We start from the raw sequence: 22291 nt of genomic DNA on the forward strand, positions 1-22291 counted from the left end.
CATGATTTTTTTAGTAATAAATTTCCTCCAATTTTCCTAAAAAATAATCAAATATTTATATACACACTGTATTACTATAATACTATAATGGTATCCTCATGTATTATACAATATTATGAATTAACTTTTTTTAAAAATAATTATTATTAAATACATAAATCATGTAATTTAGATCTATCCTCATCAGTAATATCTTTTATTTTACTAAAATACATATTTGTTTTGTAATATTAATTATCCGATTGATATAAAATTACATAATAATTAAAAATTATTTTTTTAAATAAAATATATAAAAAGTTTAATATATTTAAAAAAATCAATTATTAAATCATATATTGCATAACTCACTTTTATTTTTAAACAATTAATTGATAATAGCAATAAATAGCTAAGAATATGGTTTACAAAAAAAWRTATATTTGTTTGAATTGAATATTATATTTATATATTTATTTGTGAAACAAAACTACAAAAATGATGTCAAAATAATTTTGTTAATTAAATTTTTTTAGTAAAATATTTTATCGTATTATTGATATTTGCTTTATATTATAATATTACTGAATTTTATACTGAAATTATTTGTGCACTTAATACCATTTGATGTTAACTTTGGGGCATTTAATGCACCAAGTTCAATTATTCTTATTTATGTATTCAAAATTGATTATATGCAATATTTTAATAAACTATATAATTAAATTATATTTAGATTTAAATATATAATATTTATATTATTATTTAATATCAAAACTACAAGTTTTATTGTGATTTCATTTTAGTTTTTTTAAACTTAATTTATATTGCATTGCAATTGTGTTATATCAACTGAACTTTTGTTTAATTAGATTTATTTATAATCTGTAATTAAAAGTCCTTTATATTTATTTATACAGTGAGAAAATTGTCCCTAAAATACACTTAGTTTATAAATAAATGATAACTATATGACATTTTATCAACGATTTTGTTTAATCATTTATGTAAAATATCTATAGATTTATATATTTTTTCTTTATTCACCTTGCACTATTTATTATTTAATTAAAAATATGCTTTCTTTTATTCTGGGATTTTATAGGAACTTTATAGAGAATTTATTTGCGAATTTATAGAGAATTTATAGGGAATTTATAGGGAATTTATAGAGAATTTATAGGGAATTTATAGGGAATTTATAGGGAATTTATAGAGAATTTATAGGGAATTTACTTAAAAATTATATAAATTGTCATTTAAAGATTCACTAAAAATTTGTGACCCACACTAAGATTTTTGTTATTTCTTAAAACATTTGCAACACTGGTTTTTAAATTAATTTATATACACATAAAAAAACTAATTGTTTATCACTGAAAATATATTTAATTTAAATAATATATATAAATATATCTTTAACTATAATAGATAATACAATAGATAACAATCATCATATTTGCTTAACTTATATATCTATTTTAATGTTATGAGTAATGTTTGATATCATGATAGTTTTTTTTGCATTTTATTACTCTATTATTTTTATAATGTAATACTTTAATAAAATTCTAAAATTCTAAGTAATAAAATTTGTCAAAAAATGTTACCTGTAATGATTAATATACAGTAATAATAAAAAGTGCAAATTTTATTGCTTAAAACTAATTAAACTCTTATCAATAAATTAGTTAGACTATTGCAAATAAATATTTGAGTACAAAATAACTTCTATATAACTCTATGAATACAAATATGCAAGATAATTGTTAACCATGATATATATATTTTTAAATGATAAATAAAATTAAAAGAGATATTTTTTTAAATTATAACTTAATATAATAAATATGAACAATAGATACAAAAATATTATTAACTATATACAAGTTTATTTTCAAATATAAATTTATTTAAATTTTATTTATCATTTAAAAATATATATCATGGTTAACAATTATTTTGCATATTTGTATTCATAGAAACTTACTATATTTTAACTAACAATACAATAATATTTATAATAATAATATTTAATTAATAAAAATTGGTTTATTGTGTTTAAAATATTTCAGATACAAACTTATTAAAAATAATTTAATTTAATTAGGATTTTATTAATATATTGTTATTATATTTGCTATTTTCAATTTATTTATTTATTTATCATTAAAATAACACTTTAAATTTAATTTTAAAAAATGCAGAATACTGCGGCGTAAAAAATGCACATATAATAGTTTAAATTAAAATATTTTATTTTTTGAATTACATATGAAAACTATTTTCTAAAACAATGCAGAGTAATAATGCTATATATACTGTATATGATTAGTATGTGATGTTCAATATATTAGTACAAAATATTTAATAATATTTAATAAATATATATCAAAATTATTGTTTAATTACTTTTATTTTCACAAAATAATAAAATTATACTTTTTTGTAATAAAACTAATTAATTTACAATATTATTTATGTGCCATTGAAAGTATAAGCATAACTACTGCCATAAACATAATATGATATATAAGCCTTCAGTACAAAACAAGTGATTTCTAAAAGAGTTGAAAATTAAAATGTTTCCAAGAAATTTACCATTGAATATAGTTATTAATTTAAATAAATAATATTATTATTGATATAAATATAATAAAATAGTATAGATATTACAAGATATTTTTTTATAGATGCAAATAACAAAATAACAAATACTTTAACTTGAGATAAAAAAAATTGAATTTAATAAAAATCAATAACATTTGTTTGTTATTTATACAATAATATTGTTTAATAATAGAAAAATGATATTTCATTTTTTTTAATTATTACTTTCTAATTAAAGGCTCAAAATGTTAAAAAAAACAATGTACTAATTATTTTTATAAATAGTGATAAATTTGCAGTATTAGTATTTTAATTTTATAAAAAAATTAGATATTGTGCTAAATATAATAGTTTAGTTTAGCAAGAAAATAACTGAAAAATCCAATAATTTTACTTGAAATATCTGTAATATAATACAGTATATTAATATATCAATTTCTAAATTGTTTATATAGCTCAATATATATATATAACATTTAGATAAAATTTGGATAAAATTGTATATTATTTCTGTAAGCATCATAAATTGAAATACTATATAAAACTGTTCAATACAACATTGTAATTATTTATAATTTAAATAATAATTTTTATTGTTTTTTTATTTATTTATATATTAAAGTTATATTATGAAAAAATATTAGTAGTAATATTATTATTATTATAAAATTTATTTTTAACATGATATATATTTTTAAAAAAATATCATATATGTTAAAATAAATTTAAAAAATTATTAAGAGTTTATTTTTCAAATCCACATTAATTTTTATTATTTTTATTAAAAAAAATGTTTGAACGAATTGAAAGTATTTGTGCTAATAATTCAAAAATATGGGTGAGTTATCATTAAAATAATTTCTAAAATTAGTATAAATTATTTAAGATTTTAAATTACTATATAGAGTTATTTGTAAGTTACTAAATGTGTTTATATAATTAAATTTTTAAAATAAACTATTTATATTTAATAATACAAATTAATTCTTACAATTAAACTTTTAAATGATACAGTTTAAACTATTAGAAAAGATATTGACAAATTTTAATTGTACTTTAAATAATTAATTTTTTTAAAAATGATAATTCTACTAAATAYTACAATATTTTTTTATTTCATTGATAAAGTTAGTTAAATATAAATAAAAATTCAATTAAAAGTCATATTTCGTTACTAATATTAGGATCCAGAGATCAGTTGGGAAACTCAATCGCCGACATTAAGCTCATGTATTATCGAAACATTTATTGTATGGATTCCGGCAATATTTTTGTGGATATTTTTGCCGTATTTAATAATAGACTGCATTCGGTCAAAGAAACCACCGATTAATTGGAACGGATATAATATTTTGCGATTATTGGTGGCAATCGTTTGGACAGTTATAACATTTATTGATTTTATATTAAGTTTGTGTCGTAAGTTTCAATGGGCCGATAATCCCAGCACTTCATATATTATTGCAACAGCCATACAATTTATATCACGATTGGCCATATGTTTTGTACTATACGGACATCGACGGGCCGGTGTCCACTGTAGCGGTATTGTGTGGTTTTATTTGTTTTTTGATACTATTTTGGGCGCCTTATCGGTAGCCACTTATGCGACACAAGACTATCGACAAACACATGAGTTTGCACTGTATTGTACAGAGTTTTCATTGACGACTCTCTTATTAATTATCTGTTCATTTGCCGACCGTTTACCACAAAACGAGTATTTTATTGAAGTCAATGGCAATGTCTGTCCCAAAGAATACGTTTCATTTCCATCGAGACTATCATTTGATTGGTTGACATCATTGATAATCAAAGGCTGGAGAAATCCGTTGACTGTCCACGACTTATGGGCCGTTCGTCGCGAGGATTGTACTAAAAATATATTTAAATATTTCAATCAGTACTGGAAAAGTGATAAATACAGTGATGAAGAACATAAAGCAATGGAAAAGTTAGATAAATCGTTAACAAATGGGTTGGTAAAGGAAAGTAATAAAATTGGTGAAAAAGCATCAAGCAACATTGCCATTGTAGTGGGAAAGGCGTTTTGGGCTTACTTTTTGCCCCCGTGTCTCATAAGACTATTCACCGATTGCTTACAGTTAGCCAATCCTATGATACTTAAGTAAGTAAAGTATATTATAATAAATGTAATTAATTAGTTAATTTAAGTGAAAAATACTTTTAATAACTTTAATAATAGTTTATATCTGTATTTTGCTTATACTTTACTAACTCTGTTTAGTAATAGCGGTACTTTATATTTAAAATTGTGTATAAAGTTTAGTACTGTATAAACATAAACTGTAATCTTTGCACACACACAACAAAATACTGTATAATAATGTATTATTGGCTATTAATAAAATTTTAAAAGTCAATTTAATAATAATAATATAATTAAATTTTATAGATTATTAATCAATTTTACCTCATCAACTGAGCCCAGTTGGCACGGATACATATATGCCCTGTTATTTGTGTTCACAAATGTCTTCAACAGTTTGGTCACTTCATATCAGTCGCAACGTATGACTGTATTGGGTATTAATCACTAATTTGATTATTATTTTTTTTTTGATTTAACATAAATATTAAAAATTGAGAAAAAAAATAATGTAATGTTTTTAATATAAAGGTATGCGCATAAAGACCTGTCTTATATCAGCCGTCTATCGTAAAGCACTTGTATTAAGCAATTCGGCAAAAAAGGAGACGACAACCGGTGAGATCGTCAACATTATGGCCGTTGACTGCCAACGATTTTCAGGTATAAATAATAATCAATTTTATTATTTGAAATGAAACTAATAATAATATTTATATATATATAGATCTGTTGCCTTGGCTTAGCTTCTTATATACGGCTCCCATACAGATGGGTATAGCTGTGTATCTTTTGTATAATGAGATGGGAACTGCCGTTTTCGGTGGACTCGCACTTATGATACTATTTTTACCGATAAATGGTGTGACGGCGGCCAAAGTAAAACAGTATCAAATGAAACAAATGAAACTCAAAGACAAACGATTGAAAACAATGAATGAGATTCTTAGCGGTATTAAAGTCTTAAAAGTAATATATATGAACGATATAACAGTTTTTAAGTCTCAAAACTAATGGTTTATCATTTAATTTACTTATCGATAGTTGTATGCTTGGGAAAAGGCATTCACCCAAATGATACAACATATTAGGGAACAGGAGATAAAATTTTTGCGTCGTTCCGGTTGGATATTCACAATATTTATATGTATCGCATCGTGTACTCCACTGTTTGTTTCATTGATGACTTTCGGTCTATACATAGTCATCAACGATAGTGTATTAGACGCCAGCAAAATATTTGTTTCAATATCACTGTTTAATTTGCTAAGAATACCACTCCTAATGATTCCCAATATGATCAACGGTTTAGTTCTGGTAAATGAATTTATAATTAGTTATATTAATTAATTAATAATATTAACAATTTATAATTTTGTTATTAATATATTTCAGACCAGTGTATCAGTAAAACGTTTGAATAAGTTTTTAGATTTCCCTGAATTGTCTGGTTATGTAAAACGTTCGTACAGTTCATCAGAGATGGTTAGTATAGATAATGGCCGGTTTACATGGGATACAGTCGATGATGTCCGCAATGGAGCAGTTCCTACACTCGATAACATTAATTTGCGAGTCAATGACGGCATGTTTGTTGCAATAGTCGGTAGTGTCGGCTCCGGTAAAAGCTCATTCCTATCGGCACTGTTGGGTGAAATGGAATTAGTCTCCGGAAATGTTAGCATCAAAGGTGGTACCAAAATAGCATACGTTCCCCAACAGGCGTGGATACAAAATGCAACCGTAAAGGAAAATATATTGTTTGGAAAACCATTGGATAATAAACTTTACGATCAAGTGATCCGGAGTTGTGCTCTCAAACAGGATTTGCATCAATTGTCTGCCGGAGACGCCACAGAAATTGGAGAGAAAGGCATTAATTTAAGCGGAGGTCAAAAACAAAGAGTCAGTTTAGCCCGAGCTGTATATTCTGATGTCGATCTCTATCTACTCGATGATCCGCTCAGCGCCGGTAAGTAAAAAGCAAAACAACAATAATCTGTATATAATATATATTTTGTTTTTTCTGAACAGTTGACGCACATGTGGGCAAACATATAATGACTGAAGTTTTAGATACAAAAACCGGTGTTTTGAAGAATAAAACCAGAATTCTGGTAACAAATCAACTCTTTGTGTTACCGGATGTCGATTTGATTGTTGTACTAAAAGATGGGAAAATTGGATCAATTGGTACTTACGATAACTTACTTCATGAGGACAAAGATTTTGCAGAATTAGTTAAAGAATACTCTATGAATAAGACTGAAGAGGAAGTTGAAGACAATGAAAAAGAGAAGTCCGTAGTTAATAGGCGTAAGAAGACTACAACAATCGTGAACAACGATGCAAACGATGACAAGAAAGATATGTCAAAACTGGTTGACTCTGAAAAGGCTGAAGTGGGAAGTGTTAAGATTACGGTATATTATATATAACTATAGTTATAAATATATAAATTTATAATAATATCTGAATATTGTTTACATCAGGTTTATGCTAAATATGCCAAATCTATGTCTCTATTCTGGACTTTTGTTATACTGTTTTGCTATATCGTTACAAATGGCTGTAGTTCTGGTTCTAGTTTCTGGTTATCCAAATGGGGCGATCATACCGGTGCCGATCAAAATGCCTATTATATTGGCATATATGCACTGATTGGGTTTGTCCAGGCACTGACCGTATCTCTTGGTTGGGTAGCCATCGTAACCGGTACACTGTTGGCATCCAAGACATTACATCAAAGATTGATGAATGCTATGATGCACTCACCGATGAGTTTCTTTGATACCACACCTATAGGACGTATAGTCAACCGATTTAGCAAAGATATAGACATTTTGGACACTTTGATGCAAATGTCGTTGAGGTTAGTATTTGTATATAATTTATGTTTTAATAATTCATTGATTCATTACTATTAATATAATAAATTATTAAAATTATTTAGGATATTATTAAACACCACTTTGTCAGTGTTGGCCACAATCATAATCATAACAATAGAAACACCATTGTTTATAGCCGTATTTGTTCCCATATTTATTATCTATTATCTCATACAAAAAGTTTATATCATAACTTCAAGACAACTAAAAAGGTTTGTTATTTATATTATACCGTAATTATTATTATTATTAATTTATGATATTTTTTAAACTTTAAAGATTAGAGTCAATTACTCGATCGCCAATATATACTCATTTCAGCGAAACAATTAATGGTGTGTCCACTATAAGAGCCTATGCTTGTAGTGATAGGTTTATCAAAGAGTCAGACAAACGTGTGGACAACAACATGATGTGCTACTATCCCAATGCTATTGCCAATTGTTGGCTTCAGGTGCGGCTCGAGGTGTTAGCTAATTGTCTGATATTTTTTGCCGCACTGTTTGCTGTGTTGGCCCGCAATTCGGGTGACGGAATGACAGCTGGAAGTGCTGGTCTCTCGATATCGTATGCCATGAATATTACATTAGCTCTTAATATGTGTGTCCGTATGTTTGCCGAAGTGGAAAATAATGTGGTGGCCGTCGAACGTATTGATGAATATAGTCAGGTGGACAGGGAGGCTGATTGGCAAACACAATGTAAGGTACCGGACAATTGGCCTGATAAAGGAAAGGTAACTTTTGAAGGATATGGCACTCGTTATAGAGAGGGATTGGATTTGGTATTAAAAGGAGTTGATTTAAATGTAAAACCGGGAGAAAAGGTAAACATTTTACTAATTAAAAGATTAGTTTTACTTTAATTTAATAAATTTTTTATTTTCTTAATAGATTGGAATCGTTGGCCGAACCGGTGCCGGGAAGTCATCACTAACTTTGGCACTCTTTAGAATTATTGAGTCAGTGTTCGGTAAAATAGTCATCGATGGTATTGATATCAGTCAAATGGGTCTCCAAGACTTGAGATCACGTCTAACAATCATACCTCAGGATCCGATATTATTTTCGGGAACCATTCGCTCTAATTTAGATCCGTTTGAAAAGTCTTCAGACAATGACTTATGGAAAGCATTAGAGAACTCACATCTCAAGTCATTTGTCAAATCACAAGACACAGAACTAGACTATCGTGTGTCTGAAGGCGGAGAAAACCTGAGTGTTGGTCAGCGCCAACTCATATGTCTGGCTCGAGCTCTGCTCCGACACACGGCTGTACTTATTCTCGATGAGGCCACGGCTGCGGTAGACGTGGAGACCGACGCACTGATACAACAAACTATTAGACATGAATTCAAGTCATGTACTGTCCTTACAATAGCTCACAGATTGAATACAATCATGGATTCAGACCGTGTGTTAGTTCTTCACGAGGGACGGGTGGCTGAGTTTGATTCACCTAATAATCTACTGAATGATAATCAAACAATATTTTACTCCCTCGCCAAAGATGCCGGACTCGTTTGAATCATTACTTTACATCAATTATCATTAAATATGTCATATGTTTTATTTATTAAGTTTTATTTGTTAATATAATTTTTAATTTTATAATATAAATTTAGTGATTACTTTAATCGTACAACAAATAAAAAACTTTTAATTTCTAATTATTTGTATTTTTTCTAATTTGATTACCAGTATATTATTTATTTATATAATAATATAATTTTTCAAATTTGATTTAAATTAGATTATATAGATATTATTATTGATACAGTATAATTAATAAACAATATACTTAAATCTAATATAAACCTAAATCTAACCTAAATTTTAACCTAATCATCGTAAATAGTGCGCTACCGCACGCCATTCACTTAACCTAACCCCAAACTAACTAAACCTAATATTTAAGTGAATTTACTAGTAATTTATTAGACTGTTTAATACTAATTACTTATAGACTATATGTATCTAAACTATACTGTATTATGCTAATTTAGCAACATAATCTATTGATGAACCGTATAATTGGTCCCATATACAATATTTAGTTATACTAACAATACCGCTTATACGGATTTATATAGTATAATGTAGATCAGCCAAAACTTAATATCTCTAAAACCTCGAAAACTTATTGTTATTTGTGTTAAATTATAGCTTGACTCCATCGATTTATTAAGCATTATAAACATTTTTTCTGAAATCTGTTATATTTTTAAAAACTTGATTTTAGTTAAAATTGTGACGGGTGTGGGGTTGACTTTCCCGTCATTGAAGCGAAGCTGTGATAAAAAAGCCAATGTTGAGTGTTGTTGATGAATGATGAAAATAATTAATAAATAATTATTAATTAACAGGAATGTTCCATAGGTTCCGTCTCAAGTGTATACAATCACTTAGAATTAAAACTGTATTTTATTTAAAGTTAACTGCACATTGAAATATATAGGGTGTACACATTGTTTAGAATACAATATAATATAGTGTATAGTAATAATAAACTGAAAAACAAGAGATGCGTGCTCTATGATAGCAAGCGAGTAACTGAATAAAACAATGGATGCAAAGCATTATTATAAAGTGAATCTACTAATCAATAAATGTATTGTTAAGGCTATGCTTCTAAAATATTCTATAGTTACGCAACTGTTGATGCAGTGATGTAACCAGAGCACAGGATTGCTATGATTGACAGGTCTATGGGATTTATATGTATTTTTATACCGATCGATAAATATTTAAACTATAAATAATTATGTATTATGTCTTACATGGTTGTGTTCAGTATGATGTGTAGGTATCGGCACAAAAATAATATTCACAAAATATTAATAATTAACAAATTATTGATTAAATTAAAATCACAAATATTATTGATTAATATATTATGTTATATATAATGTACTGTATTTAACACATAGAACACAGTGTTGACACTACGCTAGCATCATCAACTGGCAATACATTATAAAGCATACGAAGAGTCGAAGCACTATCGGTTAGGCATTTCAGCGTAGCTCTATGTGTGAGTCACTGTATATGAGAATGTGTGTATGTGTGTGTGTATGTTTGTATACAATAATAAATGTTTTAATAGTAATATAATTTATAATATATTAAATATAATTAAATAAAATGCTAGTTCTTCATAAAATTATGCATTTTGAAGTTATAAAATTAAAAAAGAATATATATATCTTAATACTTTTTTGATTCAAATCTATTCTTAGTACAGTAATATACTGTATACAACATTTCAGTGGTGCCGAAAGGGCGATATTTTCTCTCCCAACCATAGTATAACTAGTACTAAATTTAATCCACTGAAAGCCAAAATTTCAATTTTTTACTTATATAATCACTATACATAGCATAAATAGTATAATATTGCCGCAGTTTATATAAAGATATATATATATATAAACTCTATTTTTAAAAAATTTTGTTGACTTGTATTTTAAATTTTATAGAATACAAGTTGAAAGTTCAACAAATTTAATTATCTGATATATATTACAGTTAACATTTAATTGATTGTGTGTATAAATATAATATAGCCTATTTAAGTTACTTATTAAAGTACTATTAAAAGTATTTTGACACTACTGAAATTACTGGTAATTTTTGAAATTTAATTCAGGTACAGTTTATAAAATGTTTATTTTATAATTTTGATGAAATAAAAACAACAATTGTAGAAATACACAATAATGTATGCGTTGCTGAGCTAAAGGTTACCCGAGTCGGGTAATTGAATGCCGTTAAACAGCATATTGACTCCATTGTTGTGTAGGAGAGTAAAGCGATTCACAAAATCAATGCTATACTCCAGTGCTATACACCAGAGCTATAGACAGGGGTTTAGTCCATATCAATCAATTGAGATCTCCATATCAATCAACAGTATGTCACATAACTGGCACAACAATAGCACAATTGCATCCCCTCTCACATTATAGCCATCACTAGCTATTTTGTATTTAGTCTTTATAACAGTGGCGTTCATCTGAATCCTTGTCCAGTCAGTCATTATTGATGTCTGTGATGATAGCATTACTCAACACAATCAGTCATGAGAGCAATTGACATAATCCAATCATAGTTTAATTTAAAAATTTATATTGTTATGGTAACAAAACTATTTTATAATCTAATGTTATAAATGCCACTTAAAATATAATTTTAAACTTAGATCTCAACAATATATTTTTTTAAAATAAAAATTCACAAACTGACCCTTACATATTTAGTACTAATATGAGCCAATGCGTGTCAAATGCTCTGCATCTATGAACACAATGACAAAAAACTCACTTTTTTAAAACTTAATTAACTCTATAAACAATACTTATGTTAAAAGTTATAATGAAATCAACTAAATGTTATGAGAAATGTGTCCAAACTTTACATTTATGACAAGTTTTTGATTGTTATAGTAATTTAGTTCAAATTATATGATTGAATACAATATAAGCTTATAATACAAGAGAATAGAGAATAACTTGTGGTCATAATTGGGGATTGACTGAACTGCGGTCAGCAATGGGATATTCTGCGGTCGGCTATATCTCGAATACGGTAGGTCAGATGTTGCGGTCACCAATAGAAAAGTTGTAGGGAACAAAAAGTTTATGTTGAAATGTATGGTCAAAAAAAATATCTGACCACCAGGGACCACATAAAAAATTAAAACTTGTTTTTTATCAGTAATGATGCTGCGGTCAGCCATATCTTGAATATGGTTGGTCAGATGTTGCGGTCACCAGTAGAATAGTTAAGGAGAATAAAATGTTAGAAACAATTGTTAAATTAAAAAAATCTTGGTTCACCATGAGGCGCAATAAATTCAAACTTTTTTATTAAAAATTTGCAGTCAATGACCAGTTTTCAGATCTAAAGCATATAAAAGTTTTAGACAATTAAGTTAGAAACAATGGTTTACATAAACTAATTTAGGTCTACCATATATTTTTTATTTTATAAAAGTGACGGTCAATTATTAAATAAAGAACAACTTGTGGACATATAAAAGTTGTTAATTAAAAGAAAGGATCAATAATTCTATAGTTAATCACTGACCGCCACTTTTTAAAAATAAAAATTATTTTTTTCTAAGGCCACAGATGGACCTAAAATTTTTTCAAGTGTACCATTGTTTCTACCATTTTATTGACAAAAACTTTTATGTTTAACAGCAAGTTTTGATTACTGGTTTTCCAAAATTAATTCCAGGTTAATCGCAGCATCATTACTGATAAAAAACAAGTTTTAATTTTTTTATGTGGTCCCTGGTGGTCAGATATTTTTTTTGACCATACATTTCAACATAAACTTTTTGTTCCCTACAACTTTTCTATTGGTGACCGCAACATCTGACCTACCGTATTCGAGATATAGCCGACCGCAGAATATCCCATTGCTGACCGCAGTTCAGTCAATCCCTCATAATTGTGTTATAGCAGTACATATTGTATGTAATAAATGCTAATAATAAAGGTTTACTCAACAATATTTATTTGGTCTAATTAAATACAGCGATAATAGAGAACATATAAAATTTTTGGTTTGTATTTTTTATTTGGAAATTAATAATATAATAAATACCAATAAAACAGATAATAATAATAATTATATATAATTATTTATATTTTGTTTATTAATCTTGTATTTATAAACTTATTTTTTTCAATATAATAATTAAAATAAAAAACAAAATACATATACTATTACGATATGTATGATACATACATTTACAGTATGTAATAACAAAAACAATAGATATTATAATATAATTTTTTTAATAAATATTAGAAAATAATCTAATCTAATTAAAATTTAATATTTATGTAATAAAACATATTTTATAATTTTAATATTTATTTACTGTTAACAAATTATTAGTTAAATAATTTATTTTTAATTGTTTTTACTTTTTCATTAATTATCATTGTTTTAAATATTTATAGTTAATTTATATTTTTATTATTTTTATAAATTAATATTTACAATATAATATAAATTTATGACTGCAATATTTTTAATTGAATAAATTTTCTAAATAAATTAGGGTATATAAATTTAGCATTTTATATTATTTTGAATTTTTTTATAAATTACATAATTTATTATAACATGATTTAGTAATTATACTAATATTATAATTACGGTAACAAAATTTATTTTTAAATTTAATATTAATAAAATATTCATAATAATGTAAATATTAAATATAAATACTGATAAATAAATAAAACTTTATTACCTTTAAATTTAGAAATCATTATAATTTGTTTTACAAAAAAATAGATAGGATTTTGTAGTCCATCACTAAGTACATGTTTTTAGTTTTTATAATTGTTTTAAAAAAACTAAATAATTATCTAATGTTGGGTGATGTTGCCTATTTATTGGGTACTAAATATTGCATTAACATATTTTTAATAATAAGTAATTGTTTTGCATTATTATCATTATCGATACATTACATTGATTATTATATTATATTAGTAATTATCGTAAGCCGATATATATGGCAGTATTTGAGATGTTATCAGGAGATCGGTCTCCATATAGTATAGGTTTAACCAATAGTCACGATGTCTATCGATTGGTAATGTTTTCAAAACTTTTATTTAATTACAATAAGAAAATAGTGTTAACATTTCCAATGGTTGGTATTGTCACCAGTTTTTTGTATTATTATTTTAAATTATGTTGTTATTTACTAATACTATTGATCCCAATGATGACTATTTGGACAATTATGTTAATACAAAGTGGTTTAATAATTAGCCCTATGTTATCCCTTAAGATGATTTTATATTATACAAAACTAAAATTGAAATCAATTAATTTAGAAATTATTAAATTATTAAACAAAATAAAAATCATAATATTTTTTCATAAAAGCTAAATATTAATGATATCTTTAAATTTATGTCACAAATAGTCTGTAGTTATTAGAAAAAGTAATAAAGTTATAGAAAGCAAAATATTTTTTTATTATTTGCATAAATATTAAATTAATGTCTATTTGTTAATTTAATTATTACTTATTTTAAGTGAAATATTTCTTATATATAAATTATCATCATATATAATGTAGATATACTTTATATATATGCTATTTTGTAATAAAACTAATTAATTTACAATATTAATTATGTGCCATTGAATGTATAATTGTACACACACACACACACACTGTAGTTATTTATATATTTATATTATAAATTAGCGTCAATAGCGTCATTGACATTAAACTTGTTTAGCATAAAATTATTTTATTTATTTATTATGTTGTTTTGTTTTTTAGTTTTTTTGATTGAATTATTCAATATATTTACAATACATTGTTTTTATTAAAATTAAAAAAATAATAATTTAATTATATATCATTCATAATAAAAATATTGATTCATATGATGTTATATATTACAAATAAATAATTTAGTTATAATTATCAACAAACAAATATATATATTTAATATCCTATTACTGGTAATTAGTTATATCAAATATAATACAGTAGTAGTATATATAGGGTTATAGGCGCGATTTAATCCTCCTATAGTTTTAATCCTTTAATCCCATACTAATCCTCTTATCAGTTAATCCGATCAGTCCGTGCGTAAAAGTTATGAATGAAATAGTACTACTACATGTAGTAGTAGGACTATTGACCATTCATAAATTATGTAAATGTGTAAAAGTGATGTTATGCAATATGTCACGTGACATATTGCTCACATGAAATAAAAAATGTTTTTTTAATTATGCTTCTATTTTTTGATTAATTAATTAAATTTATTTATTTATCATATTTCAAGTTAAATACAATTAGATAGTTAAATACAATTAAATAGTTAAATACAATTAAATAGTTAAATACAATTAAATAAAAGTTAATTACAATTAAGTATAATATAATTAATATAATAATTTAAATTGGTAATTATAATTATTCAGTATTATTTTTTAACAAAAAAGTATTTGTTTTTATTTTTAATAAAATTATATTTTGATTTATTAGGTATAAATTCTAAATATATTTTCAATGATAAATTGAAAAAACATTCTCGTTGATAAATATACTCATTATTATCCGAGTTTATAATAATCAACTGTAACCCTAGATTACCTTTTATATTTACAGTTAATAGATAGTCTTGCATTAAATCCCAATTGTGTGACCCTAATTTCTCACTATAATTGATCCCAGCTAAGCGACATAACTTTTGTGTACCACGAGTTTGAATGTTTGGACTATATCCCTTTGCAGCAATAATTTTAAACCAATGAAGATTATTGGATAGTTTTTGTTTATCAAATCCATAATAATGCCAGACGCTTCCGATCCAAATAGCATGATATCCAGATGAATAATATTTGCAATTAATTGTGATAACACTTCGCTTTTTAAAACTTTTTATTAACTGCTCTTTTTGATTATTCACAACAGGTATTATTTCAATTGATTGTGATCTAATTGTTTTTGAGTCGCCGGTGTTAAAATTCATATTTTAATGATATACTAATTATCACACTACAAACACGTAAAAATAAATAAAAAATACGTTTTAATAACACTATAATTTATAATCTTATTGAGATTGAAGTATATATTGCTTGCAATTTACTGTGCGCTATATTAAGCGCCTGCGTTTAAATAAAATAATTATTTATGATGCAATGCTTATTAATATTTATAACACAATTAGATATTGTTATAATTATTATATATCTAAAATAAATAATATATATTTATATATTATAATATTTAAAATAACAAATTATAATAAAATTATTAACATACTAATAATTGTAATATTAGTTATATATCAACTAACAATAATTTAATAATAAAGTACTTTAAAACATTAATATACTTATAATATTACCTGTTTATAACATGTATAATAAGATAAATTAAATGAAGTGAACGTTTAAAGCTATGCAAAGCTAATGAAATGTGTTAACTGCTATGCAATGTTGCAATATGTGGTGCTAATTATTACGCCTGCGCACAAAGTGTAAATGCTGTTAATGCATAAATGTTGATGCAATCATATGTTTATCAAAAAATATATATAATTATAGATGATGCAATGAGTTTCTTGATATTATTATTAACACTAATATATTACTATTATTTCTTTTACTTAAAATAATCATAACACTAGAATAGTAGTTAACTCTTATTATAACTTAGTATAATAAGTAATAAAATAAATTTTTTGTTACAATTGAAGTAAGTTTTAATAAAATTATTTAAAATAAAAAATGATGCAATACAAAATTCAGTAGTTCTTATTATTACACTAAAGACTAGTATTATAAATAATTATAATATACTGTGAATTAAAATTGTTTATTACAAGTTTTACGATTATTTATATATTAACTAATATATATATATAACTTAAGTGCATCCATTAATACACTCTAATAGAATAATGCTAGATATTAAGATAGCTTGTATGCAATACGTTGAGCTATGTATTACGTCTGCGCAAAACCGGTTATTAAATGTTGATTCAATAAAACTCGTTCAAACCGGTTTATTAGTGTTAATGCAATCACATGATTAAAGAACCGGTTATTACTAGTTTAAAAATATAGATAAAAATAATGAATTCCTAAACCTAGTTATAGTCATTATATATATATCGTAGCTATAAGTTTAATAAGGTATGTATTAGATATTGTTTATAATACGGATTGGCTGTATATACTAGTGGTTCTGTAATAAAAATATATACATATATATATTTAGACAGTTATGATAGAAAATTTTTCGTTGAGTTATATACTAAAGATACAGTATAATACTGTTTTTTTCGAATATTAAGTTTTAAAAGCAATATTTAATTTATTTATGTTAAAGTTATATTGTATAAGTAATTTTCTTAATGCGTTGTTAAGAATATATGTATTACAGTATATAATACTGTATAGTAACTTGTAAAGTATATAAAATAAAGAGTAACTTGGTTATATTAAATCTATGTACTGTATATAAGTGATAATTAAACTACTACTTAATTTGTTATTAATAATATCTTAATTTATATTAATTATCAATATTGTACTATAAAAAATACCTATTAATTTATCTATAATGTTATAATATTATGATACTGAGTACAAGTATTAATATTACTGCATTATATTCTATTATTTTTACATTTTAGTAATATATATCTATGATATATTGTACCATAACATATACTATTTTTGAAATATTATACTACGTCAACTTTTAATTGCATTAAATATGTAAGAAAGTTTGGTCATTATTCCGGATTTTCGGATCAGTAATCCATCTCCGAGACAGATACAAGACTTCAAAATAATATTAGTTATATATAACGCGGCTATCAATAAACAGAACTTCAAATGGGTCATTCATATACACTGTGACGTAATAGATAAGCTATAAAAATTCACCATACCCCTTAATCTTTGATAAGTAATATTTTAATTCATAAATTACGTTACAGTTCCTTATAAAATATATCTAGCTTTACTTATTGTTTTGTAAATTTTACTTAAAATTCACTTTAAGGCTATATGACGGTTAACTCACAGACTAAACCGTCAAATACTAATATTATTATATTTAATAATATATTAACTTAAAATTAATAATACATAATACATTTTATTAACATATTAAAACATATTACACACATAAAAATTATTTTAAAAGAAAACTATTGTATTTTATATTATAAATAAATAATATTGTACTATAAATTTATAAAGATACATTACTATTATGTTATATATTTATATTTCTACATTAATTTTAAATATTTGTACATTTTACTAAAATATGTCTATTATTTATTGTACTCTAGCATATATTATACTAATTTTTATAATTTTACTAGTTATACATTATAATACCCTATTATGTCATAATATACATTGTATTGTACTATTATTTTTAACTATTATTGTTGTAATATAGTAGCATTGGAATAATTAATTTCTATATTTGATTATATACTAATAGACTATTTAGTACAATTATATATATTTACTTCATAGTTAATTTTATTACCATAATTTTTTTTAAATACTATTTTATTTAATTTATTTAAATCTTTTTTCAGTATTACTTTTTTCATATTACAATTCGTATTATTAAGTTATATAACAAAATTATATTACACTATTACTGTATTATTTGACTATACTAAGCTTATATTATTATATTAATACATTAAAATTATTAAACACTAATTTATTTATATTTTATTATTATTTATTCAATATAATTAAAAGTTTTATTTTTTATTACGTTTATTTTTAAAACACTATTTTAAAAAATAAATAGCTATTACAATTACACAATTTAAAATTTATTATAAAAAATAATAAATTATATTACAAATACACTATTTTGCATTTTAGTTAATTTATAAACTAGTAATACAATATTTTAATAATAATTATAATAAATTAAACTATTACAATATATTTTACTATACATGTATGATTTATTACTAGCAGATTAATTAAACATTATGATATATTTATAAATATTAAATAATATATCTTTATTATGATCAACGAAAACTAATATATTAATTTACATTATGTATGTTTTAACAAATTATAATATGGAAATAATGATATACTATTAATAATCGTATATATTATATCTTATTTATATTCAATAACTTCAATAAATAACAATTTTACATTATTTTTCAATAATACTGTCTTATTTTACACTATTTGTATATTAATTTATATTTTAACTATTTTATATAACACTATTAAATTACGTTTACCTATACAATTACAAAAGCAGATAACATACAGATTAAAGATATAATGCTATTTTTATATTTATGTTATACTGGACTACATTATACCATTAAACAGTATGACTATATTTAATTAAAGCACTAATTATTAATATAACGTTATAATTTATTAGTTTTGCATTTGATAGTAATATAAAATATTTGAAATATACTACACAAACTAATTTATATTAATTAATAATAGTATTACAACATTTACACTTGTTATGAATATAATATTTGTTTATTATAATACACTTATAATAACTAAAAATACAAAAATATGTTTAATCCTATTACACATCTAAATTATTTCAACTATAACTATCTATAGTTTTTAGTTAACTACTAGCTAACAACACAATTATGTAATTATGTAGTACACTTACACTATAACTAAGTTATACTACACTATATTCAACTAATTATTAATATAATTATAGGTTATAGCACTTATAGGTTAATACTTATAATATTTATTCCTAATTACTATTATGTAATTTGCAATATATCTATGCCATATAGCATTTTCAATTTATACAATAATTTAATTTTTAACTATGTATATTCAACTACCTTTTAATAATTTACGACATAACAATGAAATATTTCTTTATAATACGTTATATTGTATCATATATTATAACTTTATTATATATAACTATATCTATACTAATTAAAAATGTTATTATAATCAATTCTCTATACACTTGTTAACAAAAATAGTAATCTATTCTGCACTATATTAGTTAAAAATATCTTAACATTAAGTATGATGTATTAGATTTAGATTTTTAAACAGTATGACACTTGACAGTTATACTAATTCACACTCACACTAATTTACAGTATTGTTATATTGTTTAATAATAAATTTATATTTTAATACATTACAATTAACATCACTAGATAATAGTACAACTTTATTTTACTACACAAATATATACTATAACTAATATATTCTACTACATTTACATTAATTAATTATATAATTTTGTTATATTTAACTACTTTTACACTATTTAACTAAACAATTATATAAATATAATATATACTTACATTATTTAACTCATATACAGTATAAGTATATTATACTACACTATGATCATATTAATTATTAATATAACTAAATGATATTCAACTATATTTTTATTAATTTATATTAAAAATATTATACATTACTATTATTATCTATTATTACAATTAATTATAATATATTACTTTAACTTTTCATTAGCTGACAGTGAAATAATGGATTATTACACAATTCATATACATTCATTACAATATTATACTATATTTCTATGTTATATTCATTAAAATTACGCTACATAATAAGGTTTTTTATGTCTAATTAATAATTTATACACTTTTAACAGTAATATTAAAATAAATTACAATAGAAATAAACTATTTTACAATAAAATTATTTTATACATCACAAGTCATACATTAGTTAACAGTATAACTGTTCTATAAAACTATATTAATGCAAATTATTAAAACTTAATTTTTTATTATAATAAATTTACACTAAATTACTATATAGTTATTATATTTTACAACGTCTAGATTAATTTATAATGTATCAATCTAAACTTAGTGCATTTACACTGATTAAGTCTATAATTGTTTTATATTGTGATACCTATATTAACTAATAAGATAATTACATTATATTACATTACTATTATTGTAACTAGCTTGTGGTATAACTACGTTAAATTTTACTAAACTTATGCTAATTTGATATTTAAAATATACTTTAAACTTAACATTATAATTTTTATACTACCTTCAAACTAATATACACTATAAATATTATACATTGTACATCATTTACTTTACTAAACATTACTATATGATTAATATTAATTTACTATACTGTACTACATTTATTTAACAAACAATTTTTTATTACATCATCAAGCACTATAACTACACTATATATTTCAGTAAACTTAGACAAATTTAAAATATAAATATTATATATAGCACTACCATTATACTATATGACAGTATAACCTTTCTATGTTCCCCAATACTTAAAATTTCTAACAGTTTCAATATGCTATATTGTAGTAATAACACTATATTACGATAAACTTAGACTATGATGTTAACAATATTACAGATAACAATGTTTTTTAATTTAATAAATAACTTTTAAACTAGATATCAATATAACTATGTTAAAGACATTACACGTACACACATATAACTATAAGTTTAACTAAAGTTAACTATATTTACTGCAAGTATACTTAATTTGATAAATTGTTCTCTTACTTTTAATATAATTTTTCTGAATTTTTAAATTGTTTTATAATGTTTATGTATGAGTATAAAATAATATTGTTATTTTTTAGTGTTTTAGTAAACTAATTAACTATGTAACTGTTTATTTTTGTTATTTGTGTAAAAAATGTTATACAATAAAAATGATTGATAAAAAATTACTTGTCGTTGATATTACACATAAATAACATAGAATATTTACAAATTTATGAAGTAATAATTTTGGTAATTTTGGTTTTTTGGTAGATATGGTAATAATAATTATGTAACTTCTGTAATCTATAGTTTTTAGTGTATTCATATGGTGATGGAAATGTGTTATAAATAAATTTCAGACCGTCATTGCATATATTTAGTAATAATTATTGCTTATTAGTAATTAATTATAACATAATCTGAGCAAGTAATACATTATACACATTGTTATTAGAAATAAACTGTTGTGTACAATTGGTAACCAATAGATATAATAAATATTATATGAGTCGTGCTATTATACACTCTAGTGACTAAATTATAAAGTGATGAGGTTATAAAATAATTATACTGATTATATTTTTGTATTATTAATGGTAA

At 23.5% G+C, this 22291-nt stretch overlaps 1 protein-coding gene across 2 annotated transcripts in view; it reads left to right on the forward strand.

The window, feature by feature from the left end:
- The first annotated feature begins 3376 nt into the window (after positions 1–3376).
- Positions 3377–22291, forward strand: part of LOC128956181 (multidrug resistance-associated protein 1-like) — a 37260-nt gene continuing 18345 nt past the window's right edge. Inside the window, exons 1-12 of one of the 2 annotated variants that reach the window (XM_054301865.1) lie at positions 3377–3427; positions 3774–4717; positions 5006–5136; positions 5231–5362; positions 5427–5668; positions 5744–6016; positions 6095–6671; positions 6734–7122; positions 7192–7571; positions 7653–7802; positions 7870–8416; positions 8484–9145. In XM_054301865.1, the coding sequence (XP_054157840.1) occupies positions 3380–3427; positions 3774–4717; positions 5006–5136; positions 5231–5362; positions 5427–5668; positions 5744–6016; positions 6095–6671; positions 6734–7122; positions 7192–7571; positions 7653–7802; positions 7870–8416; positions 8484–9116 (4446 nt within the window). In that variant the 5' untranslated portion in view covers positions 3377–3379 and the 3' untranslated portion in view covers positions 9117–9145. Of the gene's footprint in view, positions 3428–3773; positions 4718–5005; positions 5137–5230; positions 5363–5426; positions 5669–5743; positions 6017–6094; positions 6672–6733; positions 7123–7191; positions 7572–7652; positions 7803–7869; positions 8417–8483; positions 9146–22291 lie in introns of those variants that run through there. The other variant, XM_054301866.1, reaches the window with a different exon arrangement.

This window comes from Oppia nitens, unplaced genomic scaffold (assembly GCF_028296485.1).
Source record: "Oppia nitens isolate AA-2021 unplaced genomic scaffold, nextdenovo-longstitch-racon4-pilon3 scaffold2_pilon_pilon_pilon, whole genome shotgun sequence".
NCBI lineage: Eukaryota > Metazoa > Arthropoda > Arachnida > Sarcoptiformes > Oppiidae > Oppia > Oppia nitens.